Source organism: Notolepis coatsorum (assembly GCF_963971535.1).
Source record: "Notolepis coatsorum genome assembly, chromosome: 20".
In the NCBI taxonomy this organism is placed as follows: Eukaryota; Metazoa; Chordata; class Actinopteri; order Aulopiformes; family Paralepididae; genus Notolepis; species Notolepis coatsorum.
In genome coordinates, this window is record NC_140184.1 from 72,066,326 (window position 1) to 72,080,111 (window position 13,786).

Consider the following 13,786-nt stretch of genomic DNA (forward strand, 5'->3'; position numbering starts at 1 on the left):
GCTCAAAACCCACCTCTTCAACTTGGCCTTTAACCCCTAATTTCTCACTTTGTATGTTGTGTCTGTCCACTATGTTTGTTACTTTTGTTATTTCCCCCCCCCCTATTTAAAGCGACCATGGGTCTTTTGAAAGGCGCTATATAAAATGAAGCTATTATTATTATCATTATTATGTACTAATAGGATTGTCCATCTTGCCGGTGTGCTATATTCACCTTAAACATTCATTCACTTTTAGACACTTTTTGAAACATTACACCATATTTTATATATTTATTCTTAGAAATGTGCACTACTGTACCTCTCATTTAGTTTACATTTAAAAAAAAATATTTACATGTTAGTTTAGTATATTGTATATTTTGTATAGTGTTTGGTCTATACCATCATACAGAACCAAGCATTTCACTATGATGTACATGTACCTTATAATGTGATCAATAAATCACAACTTGAAACTATTTGAACCTACATGTTTTATGGTCTGGACTTCCACCTGTCTTATATATATATATATATATATATATATATTGTGTGCACTAAACTATGGTGGGACAGTCAAACTAATGTTGTCCCATTCTGTCTCCCGTCTGTCTGTCTCCCGTCTGTCTGTCTGTCTGTCTGTCTGTCTGTCTGTCTGTCTGTCTGTCTGTCTGTCTGTCTGTCTGTCTGTCTGTCTGTCTGTCTGTCTGTCTGTCTGTCTGTCTGTCTGTCTGTCTGTCTGTCTGTCTGTCTGTCTGTCTGTCTGTCTGTCTGTCTGTCTGTCTGTCTGTCTGTCTGTCTGTCTGTCTGTCTGTCTGTCTGTCTGTCTGTCTGTCTGTCTGTCTGTCTGTCTGTCTGTCTGTCTGTCTGTCTGTCTGTCTGTCTGTCTGTCTGTCTGTCTGTCTGTCTGTCTGTCTGTCTGTCTGTCTGTCTGTCTGTCTGTCTGTCTGTCTGTCTGTCTGTCTGTCTGTCTGTCTGTCTGTCTGTCTGTCTGTCTGTCTGTCTGTCTGTCTGTCTGTCTGTCTGTCTGTCTGTCTGTCTGTCTGTCTGTCTGTCTGTCTGTCTGTCTGTCTGTCTGTCTGTCTGTCTGTCTGTCTGTCTGTCTGTCTGTCTGTCTGTCTGTCTGTCTGTCTGTCTGTCTGTCTGTCTGTCTGTCTGTCTGTCTGTCTGTCTGTCTGTCTGTCTGTCTGTCTGTCTGTCTGTCTGTCTGTCTGTCTGTCTGTCTGTCTGTCTGTCTGTCTGTCTGTCTGTCTGTCTGTCTGTCTGTCTGTCTGTCTGTCTGTCTGTCTGTCTGTCTGTCTGTCTGTCTGTCTGTCTGTCTGTCTGTCTGTCTGTCTGTCTGTCTGTCTGTCTGTCTGTCTGTCTGTCTGTCTGTCTGTCTGTCTGTCTGTCTGTCTGTCTGTCTGTCTGTCTGTCTGTCTGTCTGTCTGTCTGTCTGTCTGTCTGTCTGTCTGTCTGTCTGTCTGTCTGTCTGTCTGTCTGTCTGTCTGTCTGTCTGTCTGTCTGTCTGTCTGTCTGTCTGTCTGTCTGTCTGTCTGTCTGTCTGTCTGTCTGTCTGTCTGTCTGTCTGTCTGTCTGTCTGTCTGTCTGTCTGTCTGTCTGTCTGTCTGTCTGTCTGTCTGTCTGTCTGTCTGTCTGTCTGTCTGTCTGTCTGTCTGTCTGTCTGTCTGTCTGTCTGTCTGTCTGTCTGTCTGTCTGTCTGTCTGTCTGTCTGTCTGTCTGTCTGTCTGTCTGTCTGTCTGTCTGTCTGTCTGTCTGTCTGTCTGTCTGTCTGTCTGTCTGTCTGTCTGTCTGTCTGTCTGTCTGTCTGTCTGTCTGTCTGTCTGTCTGTCTGTCTGTCTGTCTGTCTGTCTGTCTGTCTGTCTGTCTGTCTGTCTGTCTGTCTGTCTGTCTGTCTGTCTGTCTGTCTGTCTGTCTGTCTGTCTGTCTGTCTGTCTGTCTGTCTGTCTGTCTGTCTGTCTGTCTGTCTGTCTGTCTGTCTGTCTGTCTGTCTGTCTGTCTGTCTGTCTGTCTGTCTGTCTGTCTGTCTGTCTGTCTGTCTGTCTGTCTGTCTGTCTGTCTGTCTGTCTGTCTGTCTGTCTGTCTGTCTGTCTGTCTGTCTGTCTGTCTGTCTGTCTGTCTGTCTGTCTGTCTGTCTGTCTGTCTGTCTGTCTGTCTGTCTGTCTGTCTGTCTGTCTGTCTGTCTGTCTGTCTGTCTGTCTGTCTGTCTGTCTGTCTGTCTGTCTGTCTGTCTGTCTGTCTGTCTGTCTGTCTGTCTGTCTGTCTGTCTGTCTGTCTGTCTGTCTGTCTGTCTGTCTGTCTGTCTGTCTGTCTGTCTGTCTGTCTGTCTGTCTGTCTGTCTGTCTGTCTATCTGTCCCTCCCAGGTGTCGACCAGTAGCTCCTCTTCCCAGCAGACGTCTCTGTCATCAGTCCAGAAAGACACCAACTGCAGGTACTGAGCTGTTATGATACCACAGAATGGCTCAGTGGTTCTGTCCACTAGCGATGTGTCGGTCGCCAACGCAGCGGCTCTTAACCCTTTCACTACCACACTACAGATGGTTAACCTTTCACTACCACACTACAGATGGTTAACCTTTCACTACCACACTACAGATGGTTAACCTTTCACTACCACACTACAGAAGGTTAACCCTTTCACTACCACACTACATAAGGTTAACCTTTCACTACCACACTACAGATGGTTAACCTTTCACTACCACACTACAGAAGGTTAACCTTTAACTACCACACTACAGAAGGTTAACCTTTCACTACCACACTACAGAAGGTTAACCCTTTCACTACCACACTACAGAAGGTTAACCTTTGACTACCACACTACAGAATGTTAACCTTTCACTACCACACTACAGAATGTTAACCGTTCACTACCACACTACAGAAGGTTAACCTTTCACTACCACACTACAGAAGGTTAACCTTTCACTACCACACTACAGATGGTTAACCTTTCACTACCACACTACAGAAGGTTAACCCTTTCACTACCACACTACATAAGGTTAACCCTTTCACTACCACACTATAGATAAGATAAGATAAGATAAGATATTCCTTTATTGATCCCCTTGGGGAAATTCAGGCATCATAGCAGCATGGGGGGGAGGGGAGGGGGGTACAGGTAGTAAAACAACACAGTATACAGGTAGTAAAAGACAACACAGGCAGTGTAAACAATTTGATCAATATGGTCAATATAATTTACTATCTGACTAGCTGAGGAATATTCACATTATTCACAGTGTCACATAAGGTGCAGTATGCATGAGGTAGTGTTATAATTTACTATCTACTGAGTATACATTAATCAAAGTACCAGGGTAGTCTACTTTGTCCCCCTTGGGTTCCTATAAGTCCCAGGTCAATGTCTGGTAGCAGTCGCTGTCGCTGCCCCCTGTTGTGGGGCCTGGAGGCTGCTAGTCGCTGCCCACTGTTGTGGAGCCTGATGGCCGCTGGTATGAAGGACTGTCCGAGGCGGTTAGTTGAGTGTCGGGGGGGAATGAGTCTGTGGCTGAACGAGCTTCTCATCTTGACTAGCTCGTCGTAGAGGGGGTGGTAGGGGTTCTCCATGATGGCATCCAGCTTCCTTATCATCCCCCTCTCTACCATCACCTCAAGTCTAGGTAGCTCGACTCCCACCACGGAGCTAGCCTTCCTCACCAGCTTGTTGAGCTTGTTGGTGTCCCTTGAGTTGATGTAGCCTCCCCAGCATGCCACAGCATAGAAGAGGATGCTGGCCACAACAGGCTGGTAAAAAGACTGCAGCAGTTTGTTGCACACATTGAAGGACCTGAGTCTCCTCAGGAAGAACAGCCTGCTCTGTCCCTTCCTGTAGAGGGCCTCTGTGTTGTCCGACCAGTCCAGTTTATTGTTCAGGTGTACCCCAAGGAACTTGTATGAGTCCACCATCTCCACATCCACCCCTTTAACCTTTCACTACCAAACTACAGAAGGTTAACCCTTTCACTACCACACTACAGAATGTTAACCTTTCACTACCACACTACAGAAGGTTAACCCTTTCACTACCACACTACAGAAGGTTAACCTTTCACTACCACACTACAGAAGGTTAACCTTTCACTACCACACTACATAAGGTTAACCTTTCACTACCACACTACAGCAGGTTAACCCGTTCACTACCACACTACAGAAGGTTCACATTTCACTACCACTTTACAGAAGGTTAACCCTTTCACTACCACACTATATAAGGTTAACCTTTCACTACCACACTACAGGAGGTTAACCTTTCACTACCACACTACAGAAGGTTAACCCTTTCACTAGCACACTATAGAAGGTTAACCTTTCACTACCACACTACAGAAGGTTAACATTTCACTACCACTAGTGACACTACAGAAGGTTAACCCTTTCACTACCACACTACATAAGGTTAACCTTTTCACTACCACACTACATAAGGTTAACCCTTTCACTACCACACTACGTAAGGTTAACCTTTCACTACCACACTACAGAAGGTTAACCTTTCACTACCACACTACATAATGTTAACCATTTCACTATCACACTACAGAAGGTTAACCCTTTCACTACCACACTACAGAAGGTTAACCTTTCACTATCACACTACAGAAGGCTAACCTTTCACTACCACACTACAGACGGTTAACCTTTCACTACCACACTACAGAAGGTTAACCTTTCACTGCCACACTACAGAAGGTCAACCATTTAACTATCACACTACATGTTAACATTTCACTACCACACAACAGAAGGTTAACCTTTCACTGCCACACTACAGAAGGTTAACCCTTTCACTACCACACTACAGAAGGTTAACCTTTCACTACCACACTACAGAAGGTTAACCCTTTCACTACCACACTACAGCAGGTTAACCCTTTCACTACCACACTACAGAAGGTTAACCTTTCACTACCACACTACAGAAGGTTAACCCTTTCACTACCACACTACAGCAGGTTAACCCTTTCACTACCACACCACATAAGGTTAACCTTTCACTACCACACTACAGAAGGTTAACCCTTTCACTACCACACTACAGAAGGTTAACCGTTCACTGTCACACTACAGAAGGTTAACCTTTCACTACCACACTACAGACGGTTAACCTTTCACTACCACATTACATAATGTTAACCCTTTCACTACCACACTACAGAAGGTTCACATTTCACTACCACACTACAGAAGGTTAACCTTTCACTGCCACACTACAGAAGGTTAACCTTTCACTATCACACTACAGAAGGTTAACCTTTCACTACCACACTACAGACGGTTAACCTTTCACTACCACACTACATAATGTTAACCCTTTCACTACCACACAACAGAAGGTTAACCTTTCACTACCACACTACAGAAGGTTAACCTTTCACTACCACACTACAGAAGGTTAACCCTTTCACTGCCACACTACAGGCGGTTAACGTTAGGTTATGACTATAACCAAGTTCTGTTAGTTAGGGGCGATGCTTGGCTTCGCCTTCTGCACTATCTCGCGTACGTGCACGCGTACTGAATAAACCACAAATGTACCTCTAATACCAGTATTAGTCTGACCACACCCCTCATCAGCTTACCTTCATAAGCAGGTGTGTGGTCACCTGCTCTCCTCCTTCCCAAGCTTTCACCACAAGGTGAGGTCAAGGGCTGCAGCGGCCGTCCGAAGCCAAGCATCGCCCCTAACTAACAGAACTTGGTTATAGTCATAACCTAACGTTCTGTATCGTTAGTGGCTTAGCTTGGCTTCGCCTTCTGCACAAGGGAGGCCAAGCGGAGCCACTTGGCTGACAAATACACCCCGCTGACAGCCCCCCAAAACCATCAGAACAGGGAGGGCCGAGCCCCCCCGACCCCCCCTAATGGAGGGTATCCCCCCTATTAGAGGCTTCACGGGAAGGCGACGGACCCGACCGTGCGAAGAGCTCTCAAGCAACTTAACGCACAGGGTGAGCAGACCGTGGCTTGACCCCACGACTACACACACGCACAACCCGCATGCCACCCGGGAACGAACGGAGGAACAACCTCGTTACTGCCCCCAGAATCACGGAGTCAAGGGCAAACCCAACCCCGTGGCAAGGCCGTAGCAGCGGAGCGCGAAGGAAGACCCAGACCCACCAAAAGGACTGGACCCCCGGAATGGGGGCCCGGAGAAGTCCATGATGCCAGCATCAAGACCCCACCAGGGGGGCACCTAGTGACCCCGCCCCTCACATCGCCAGCGTATTTGGACAAAGGCCCCTCAGCCGAGCGGGCCCTGTCCCCCTCAACAGCACACCGCCTGGAACACAAGCCCTGCAACAGGCAGAGAGTTAACCAACGGAACAGGCAGTGCACCGGGGAAGACCAGGCAACAGGTCGTCAACCCAAGCCTGGAACAACTGCGGACGAGGCAGGCGCCAGAAAGGACAGCCGAAACAGCCGCCCCGGCGGAAGGGGCGTATGCTGGCGTTGTCGCATAACCAAGCTTTCAACAGCACGTCAGGAGCGGGATCCGTAGACCACACGGCCCCTGACAGCTGCCCACAGAAAAGCCCATACGATCGGCAGACGTCATGAACGTGCAGGGGCACCCTCAACCGGAGAACCGGGAGTTGACACTGCAGCAACACACCAGAGAACCAACCACCCAGGCATTACCCCATGCAATGGTTGGTCCCATAACCCCTCAGGAAAACCCCGAAACGCACCGGCGGTACCACCGCAGCCCGCGTTCCGGTTCCCAACAGGGCCATCCCGGGCCTACAGGTCAACGGGCATCACCCCGGACCGGGCCCGGCGATACGGGGAGCACAGGATCCCAAAGGAGGTTAACCCCACCCAACAGGCTCCTCAGCGCCAAAACGCAAGAGAAGAGCGTAATATGGAAGACCAGCCCCCAGCACCCCGCACTCGGTACCAACAAGGGGTCCCATAACGCACAACCCTGTGACACCCGGATCGACCTAGCATTTTTCCCCCCGAAAAAACCCTAAGTCCCTCAGGGTACCAGAACAGCAGATCTGCATCCCCAGCGGACAACGGGTGCACTGATCTGGACCAGCGCGACCAGAACCAGTCCCGTGCCCTAACCACGCCGACCTGCCAACCCCAGGAGAAGGGGCAGATATGCGCGTCTGATCCCAACATAAAAAGAAGGCGCCACCCAGACGTGTCGGTATGAACCGCGTCCGGCGGCCCACCCTTAGGGCGTGAGACCCTTCCCATATGCCCAGACCCATTCCGTCATCATCCCCTGACATGAACGGGAACCCATCGACAACACACAGGATGTCGGAAGAGGAAAAACCCCCATCCCAATTGCTCCATAAAAACGCTGTTTCACCAAAGCAAACGAGGCGCGCCAGTCAGCAACGGCCAAAGCACATCCTGAACCAGCACTATGTGTGCGTTTGGACATACCCACATCAACAATAGGCCGCTTAGACCACCATATTGAATCCCCAAGACGCCCAGGGAAACGACAAGAGGGGCGAGATGCAATCAACTCCATGAATGAACATTCAACTCTTTATAAAATAAAGAAAAGGCATCACATGTATGACCTAACTGCACAGCTGGGAGTAAAAAACCCTGTTTTTCACATGATTTTAATCCAGTCACTCTTCTTAATCAGAGTGTAAGACCAGATTCCCCCAGAAACACCTTCCCACATGAGACCACGGTCAAGAAAAAGATATGTAAACTGTGAGACACGTGACCAACAGACTCAAGTTTGACACAAAAACGAGCGCAGCAGGTTAAGGCCTGCGCTCTAACCTCGACATCTTTACGACACCAGCTCATGGAAGGCGTCGCCATAGCAACAACGCTATAACGGGCGGGGAAAACCCACCGGATCCTGTCATAACAGGAGTCGGTAGAATACCCCTCCCCCCCCCCCCCCTCCCCCGCCAAGCACTGGCTTGGCCCTGACTGGCTCAGCAGGAGGGTCAACAACCTCTAAACCAATCAAGTGGGTAAAGGAGGGGTTTATCCGACACCCCCTCCCGAAAAACACACCTTCTATCCCTACACACAGAAAACAACCGTAGCCATTTTGAAAACCTCCGGTAGAACAAAACACATATAGCATAAGCTAATATAATGTTAGCTACCCACAAAGTGTAAAAGGGATTACAACAAAAAACACAAGTCGCCTGTGCGTGAATCCCATACCCGCAGCCTAAGCTATAGGAAGACGTTGAACGAGAGTAATGGCTAGGCCATGAAAAGTGTGTACGAGCATTACTGCAACTAACAACACAGCGTTGTGAACACATACTTAGTTAAAGCAATGGAATATCACCAGTTCTAATTGCATGTGGAGCATCAAGCTAATAGAACCTATTACCGAGTGTAAGTTGCAGACCTTGCTTAAAAACTCGTAACACAACACAACTCATTCCCCCAACGTAACAGGGTAGATTCATAAAACACAACCCCACCACATGATTTGCATTGAAGAAACACACAGTTTGTTCGGCCAACCACAGTCCCCCTTATATCAGGGAACTTTTTTATTAAATAAATAATATGTGATCAAGGCACAAAATCATAGGGGGGCCGGGGAGGGTGTAGAGGAGGGGACACAGAGGGGGAAAAGTCACTCAACGGCGCCTGCCACCTCGCGCCGCTCGAGTCTGGCCACCCCGGGGAGCCCCGGAGGGACGGTAGGTTACAGTCTGCTGGACACGACGTTCCCTACCGTCTCCTCCGGTCTGGGATGGGCCGGCGGTGGCTGAAGCGTCGTCTCGTCTCCTAGCCCTCTTGGCAGGGCCAGCAGCGGCGGCGGGGGCAGTGGTAGCGGCGACGGAGACAGCTCGACGTCGCGGAAGCCTTCTGCCCCCACCGGCAAGGACGGGAGGCGGAAAATGGGGTTGGAGGATGGATCTCTCCTCTGCCATCTCTCTGCATGTTGAGGTCATCAATAGCAGGGCCTTCCCGAACAGGCCAGCGTCGGAGAGGTCGGCCGTCAGAAGAGGGGCTCTCTTCTTCTCTGGTACACGGGCCTGCTCCAGCCAAAGGTGACGCTGGCCCAGGGTGGCCAGGGCGCGCACTTTACCCATGGCTATGGCTAGCACCTGGGAGAGGTGCAGCACAGCTCCCGCAGCCTGGGTGATCTGATCGCACCTCACCTCGTTCAGATCCGCGCCGCCCGTCATTATCCCCGATACAAATCTAGCCAGGTGGGCGATGTTAGAGGCCGCAGCCAGCGACTGTGTACCGGCGATAAATGACTGGTCACCCCAATAAGCCAATCGCCTAGCCGACCTCCCCTGGAGGACCGGCTTGCATAGGGGCTCCCACACCATATCCGGACAGAGGAGCGCGGCCATCGGATTGTCAAGCCGAGGTACGCCCTCCCCCATACCTTTGACCAACCCCGACACCCGCGTAACTGGTACGTAGGCGGGAGTCAGTCCCATGATGTTGGAGACCGCCTGGCCCCGACGAACATAGGCCCCCATCGATGGGAAAAATGGGTAGACAACGTCCACCCCTCTCACCGGGGGACGCTGCCAGGGATGGCCTATGAGGTCATCAGGGACAGGAGCAGGCAATGGCTGCGGCAGCGGCACACCGTTTGCAGCGGCGGCTACCGCCATGAGCTCGGGAAACAAGGCCCGCAGTTCCCCCTGCGGACCCTCCTCCACCGACCCCGCATCCCTCGCATACAGCAGGCTGCGACTGGTCAAGGAGCCACAATCCGATGCGGCTGACAGTAGGGCATCCTGTTGATGAGGCCAAGGTGGTTCCCCGACATCCTCGAACAAGGCGCCCCGTGGAGCCATTTCCCCCCACCCCGGGGTCTCCGGAGGAGGGATACTCTCCTCCACGGGACCATCATACAAGAACCCGTCCGCCTCCTCCATGAAGTCTTCAGTTTCCATCAGAAATCCAGAGTCGGACGCGGCCTCGCTGGTCTCCAGCAATTCCCCAAACCCAGGCCGTTCGCGTCTGCACGCCACCATGTGACGACGTGAGCGAGCAGACGCAAAAAGTTTTCGTCGCAAATCCCCTGGCTCTAAGACAATCCCCCGTTCATCAACGGGCGATTCCCCAGAAACAGAGGAACCAGAGTCGAGATCAGGCCATCGCCGGAGCGACGGCTCCGAACCCTCGGCTCGTCGGTGAGGAAAACTATCCACCGGCAGTCTCCCGGGCTGGGTCGGCAACCACGAGAGTGGCAACAGCCCAGCACCGGAACGCACGACGGAGGCGGGAATGGAGAATCGGTGGTGAAGAGTAGGTCTAGCGGGTCTACTCTCCGCGGAATACATTATGACCCAAACCTTTTTCTTATATAAACAAGTGAGAGAAGAAAAAGGTTAGGCACAATGTAAACCTAGTCACAACTCTTTTCAACTTATCAACGACACGTCAAGTGGGGTACTACCGAGGCACTTCCTTGTGGTGAAAGCGAGAAGGAGGAGAGCAGGTGACCACACACCTGCTTATGAAGGTAAGCTGATGAGGGGTGTGGTCAGACTAATACTGGTATTAGAGGTACATTTGTGGTTTATTCAGTACGCGTGCACGTACGCGAGATAGTGCAGAAGGCGAAGCCAAGCTAAGCCACTAACGATACAGAACATTTTACTACCACACTACAGAAGGTTAACCTTTCACTACCACACTACAGAAGGTTAACCTTTCACTACCACACTACAGAAGGTTAACCTTTCACTACCACACTACAGAAGGTTAACCCTTTCACTACCACACTACAGACGGTTAACCTTTCACTACCACACTACAGAAGGTTAACATTTCACTACCACACTACAGACGGTTAACCTTTCACTACCACACTACAGAAGGTTAACCCTTTCACTACCACACTACAGACGGTTAACCTTTCACTACCACACTACAGAAGGTTAACATTTCACTGCCACACTACAGAAGGTTAACCTTTCACTACCACACTACAAAAGGTTAACCTTTCACTATCACACTACAGAAGGTTAACCTTTCACTACCACACTACAGAAGGTTAACCTTTCACTACCACACTATAGGAGGTTAACCTTTCACTACCACACTACAGAAGGTTAACCTTTCACTACCACACTACAGAAGGTTAACCTTTCACTACCACACTACAGAAGGTTAAACCTTGGGAGCCAAGAGCTGGCTCTCTAAAAGATCACTACAGTGTCCACCGAGTTCAATTTGTGGTTCTACCTCCTCAGGACCCAACCGCAGACACTATCGAGCAGCATGAACGACCTGCCGAATGGACTTTCACAAAGGGTAGATATGTTTTAAAGTCTGTCTTTCTATATTTCCCAGCTGGAATTATTTATTTCACCGCAAGTTTTGCAATATATAAAAATGAACGAATGGATGTTTTGTTTTTCTTCCTTTTCCACACATGTATGTGGTCCAGTATCTGTGAACCGGCCTGTGGTTTATTTTGGAACATCGACATGTCATGAAAGAATCTATTCAAAAAGAATCTAGCAAAACTGATTTTCTTATAGTTAAAGAAGTGGAAGTGGAAGAAGTACACAGTTCCTTTACTTATGTAAAAGTAGAAATACCCAGACAAATGAGTACTCTGGTAAAAATAAAAGTCCTACATTCAAATTCTACTTAAGTAAAAGTAGAGAAGTATTTGCAATTGAATGTACTTAAGTATCTAAAGTAAAAGTATGCATTCTACATGGCGCTTGGCAGTGTTCAAACCTCCATCTAGTGATGTCTAAAGGTTAACGTTACAGTGGGACATCGTCCAGTCCTGCTGCTCTGATTAAAGGTCATGTTAAAGTGGTATGTGGTCCAGTTATGCTGCTCTGATTAAAGGTCATGTTAAAGTGGTATGTGGTCCAGTTATGCTGCTCTGATTAAAGGTTATGTTAAAGTGGTATGTGGTCCAGTTATGCTGCTCTGATTAAAGGTTATATTAAAGTGGTATGTGGTCCAGTTATGCTGCTCTGATTAAAGGTCATGTTAAAGTGGTATGTGGTCCAGTTATGCTGCTCTGATTAAAGGTAATGTTAAAGTGGTATGTGGTCCAGTTATGCTGCTCTGATTAAAGGTTATGTTAAAGTGGTATGTGGTCCAGTCCTGCTGCTCTGATTAAAGGTCATGTTAAAGTGGTATGTGGTCCAGTTATGCTGCTCTGATTAAAGGTTATGTTAAAGTGGTATGTGGTCCAGTCATGCTGCTCTGATTAAAGGTTATGTTAAAGTGGTATGTGGTCCAGTTATGCTGCTCTGATTAAAGGTTATGTTAAAGTGGTATGTGGTCCAGTGATGCTGCTCTGATTAAGGCCATGTTAAAGTGGTATGTGGTCCAGTTATGCTGCTCTGATTAAAGGTTATGTTAAAGTGGTATGTGGTCCAGTTATGCTGCTCTGATTAAAGGTTATGTTAAAGTGGTATGTGGTCCAGTTATGCTGCTCTGATTAAAGGTCATGTTAAAGTGGTATGTGGTCCAGTTATGCTGCTCTGATTAAAGGTTATGTTAAAGTGGTATGTGGTCCAGTCCTGCTGCTCTGATTAAAGGTCATGTTAAAGTGGTATGTGGTCCAGTTATGCTGCTCTGATTAAAGGCTATGTTAAAGTGGTATGTGGTCCAGTTATGCTGCTCTGATTAAAGGTTATGTTAAAGTGGTATGTGGTCCAGTTATGCTGCTCTGATTAAAGGTCGTGTTAAAGTGGTATCAAATCAAATCAAATCAAATTTATTTATAGGGCCCGACAACACACGTTAATGTCCCCATGGGCCGTACAGGTCTTCTTTAAACAAGTCAAGAAGACAACATAACAATAAGTCAAGAACAGAACAAGAACACCATAGGGTCCAAACATTTTTTAGATGAATGCAAATAAATGAAAGAATGCAAGCACTCCCAGACATACCCCACGCGAAGGTAAGGAAAAACTCACTAAAACCTAACAATAGGGGAAAAAAGCTCCACAGGCAATGTGGAGGAGAGAAACCTTAGAAGGGCCGTTCAAGGGGGGATCTCCCTTCTTAGATGTCGGTGATAGTAGTGTTGCAGACGGACAGTTGGTAAGCATGCACTCATGTGTGTGGTGAAACACAGATGAGTGCATGCAATAGCAACTGTACATTTTGAAAAATTAAAGATAGAGCTAATAGCGATAGCAACTGAACATTTTGAAAGATTAAAGATAGAGTTGATAGCGGATCTATTTGAGGCACAGGGGCGGCGCAAGAGGGTCACGTCCTCCCCGTCTTAGTCACGGGACATTCAACACTCCGGTCGTTGCTCAGGGACAGCCGGAGACAGGGGGAAGGGGGGTGGCGCAGAGAGGGTCGCGAACTCCCCGACATCATCGCGGGACATCCGGCACTCCGGTCACCACTACGAGACCTCCGAAGACAGGGGGGCACGCAGAGGGGGTCGCAATCTCCCGGCCTTCGTCACGGGACGTCCAACACTCCGGTCAACACTCCAGGACAGCAAGTCATAGGAAGACAGGGAGACGGGACAGGCGTTAGACAGCTCATGAGATTGTAGTAGGCGGACATAGCAATAGATACAAGTGGTAGGCATATATGTGAATGGAGTAGATATATGAAGTATGTGGTCCAGTGATGCTGCTCTGATTAAAGGTTATGTTAAAGTGGTATGTGGTCCAGTTATGCTGCTCTGATTAAATGTTATGTTAAAGTGGTATGTGGTCCAGTGATGCTGCTCTGATTAAAGGTCATGTTAAAGTGGTATGTGGTCCAGTTATGCTGCTCTGATTAAAGGTTATGTTAAAGTAGTATGTGGTCCAGTGATGCTGCTCTGATTAAAGGTCATGTTAAAGTGGTATGTGGTCCAGT

At 48.5% G+C, this 13,786-nt stretch overlaps 1 protein-coding gene across 1 annotated transcript in view; it reads left to right on the forward strand.

Annotated features, from left to right (window-relative positions):
- Positions 1 to 13,786, forward strand: part of LOC311246902 (liprin-beta-2-like) — a gene marked incomplete at both ends in the record, with an annotated part of 195,726 nt that overhangs the window by 117,098 nt on the left and 64,842 nt on the right. The window contains 2 exon segments of the mRNA XM_084337143.1: positions 2,347 to 2,414; positions 11,176 to 11,236. Of these exon segments, the coding sequence (XP_084193269.1) occupies positions 2,347 to 2,414; positions 11,176 to 11,236 (129 nt within the window).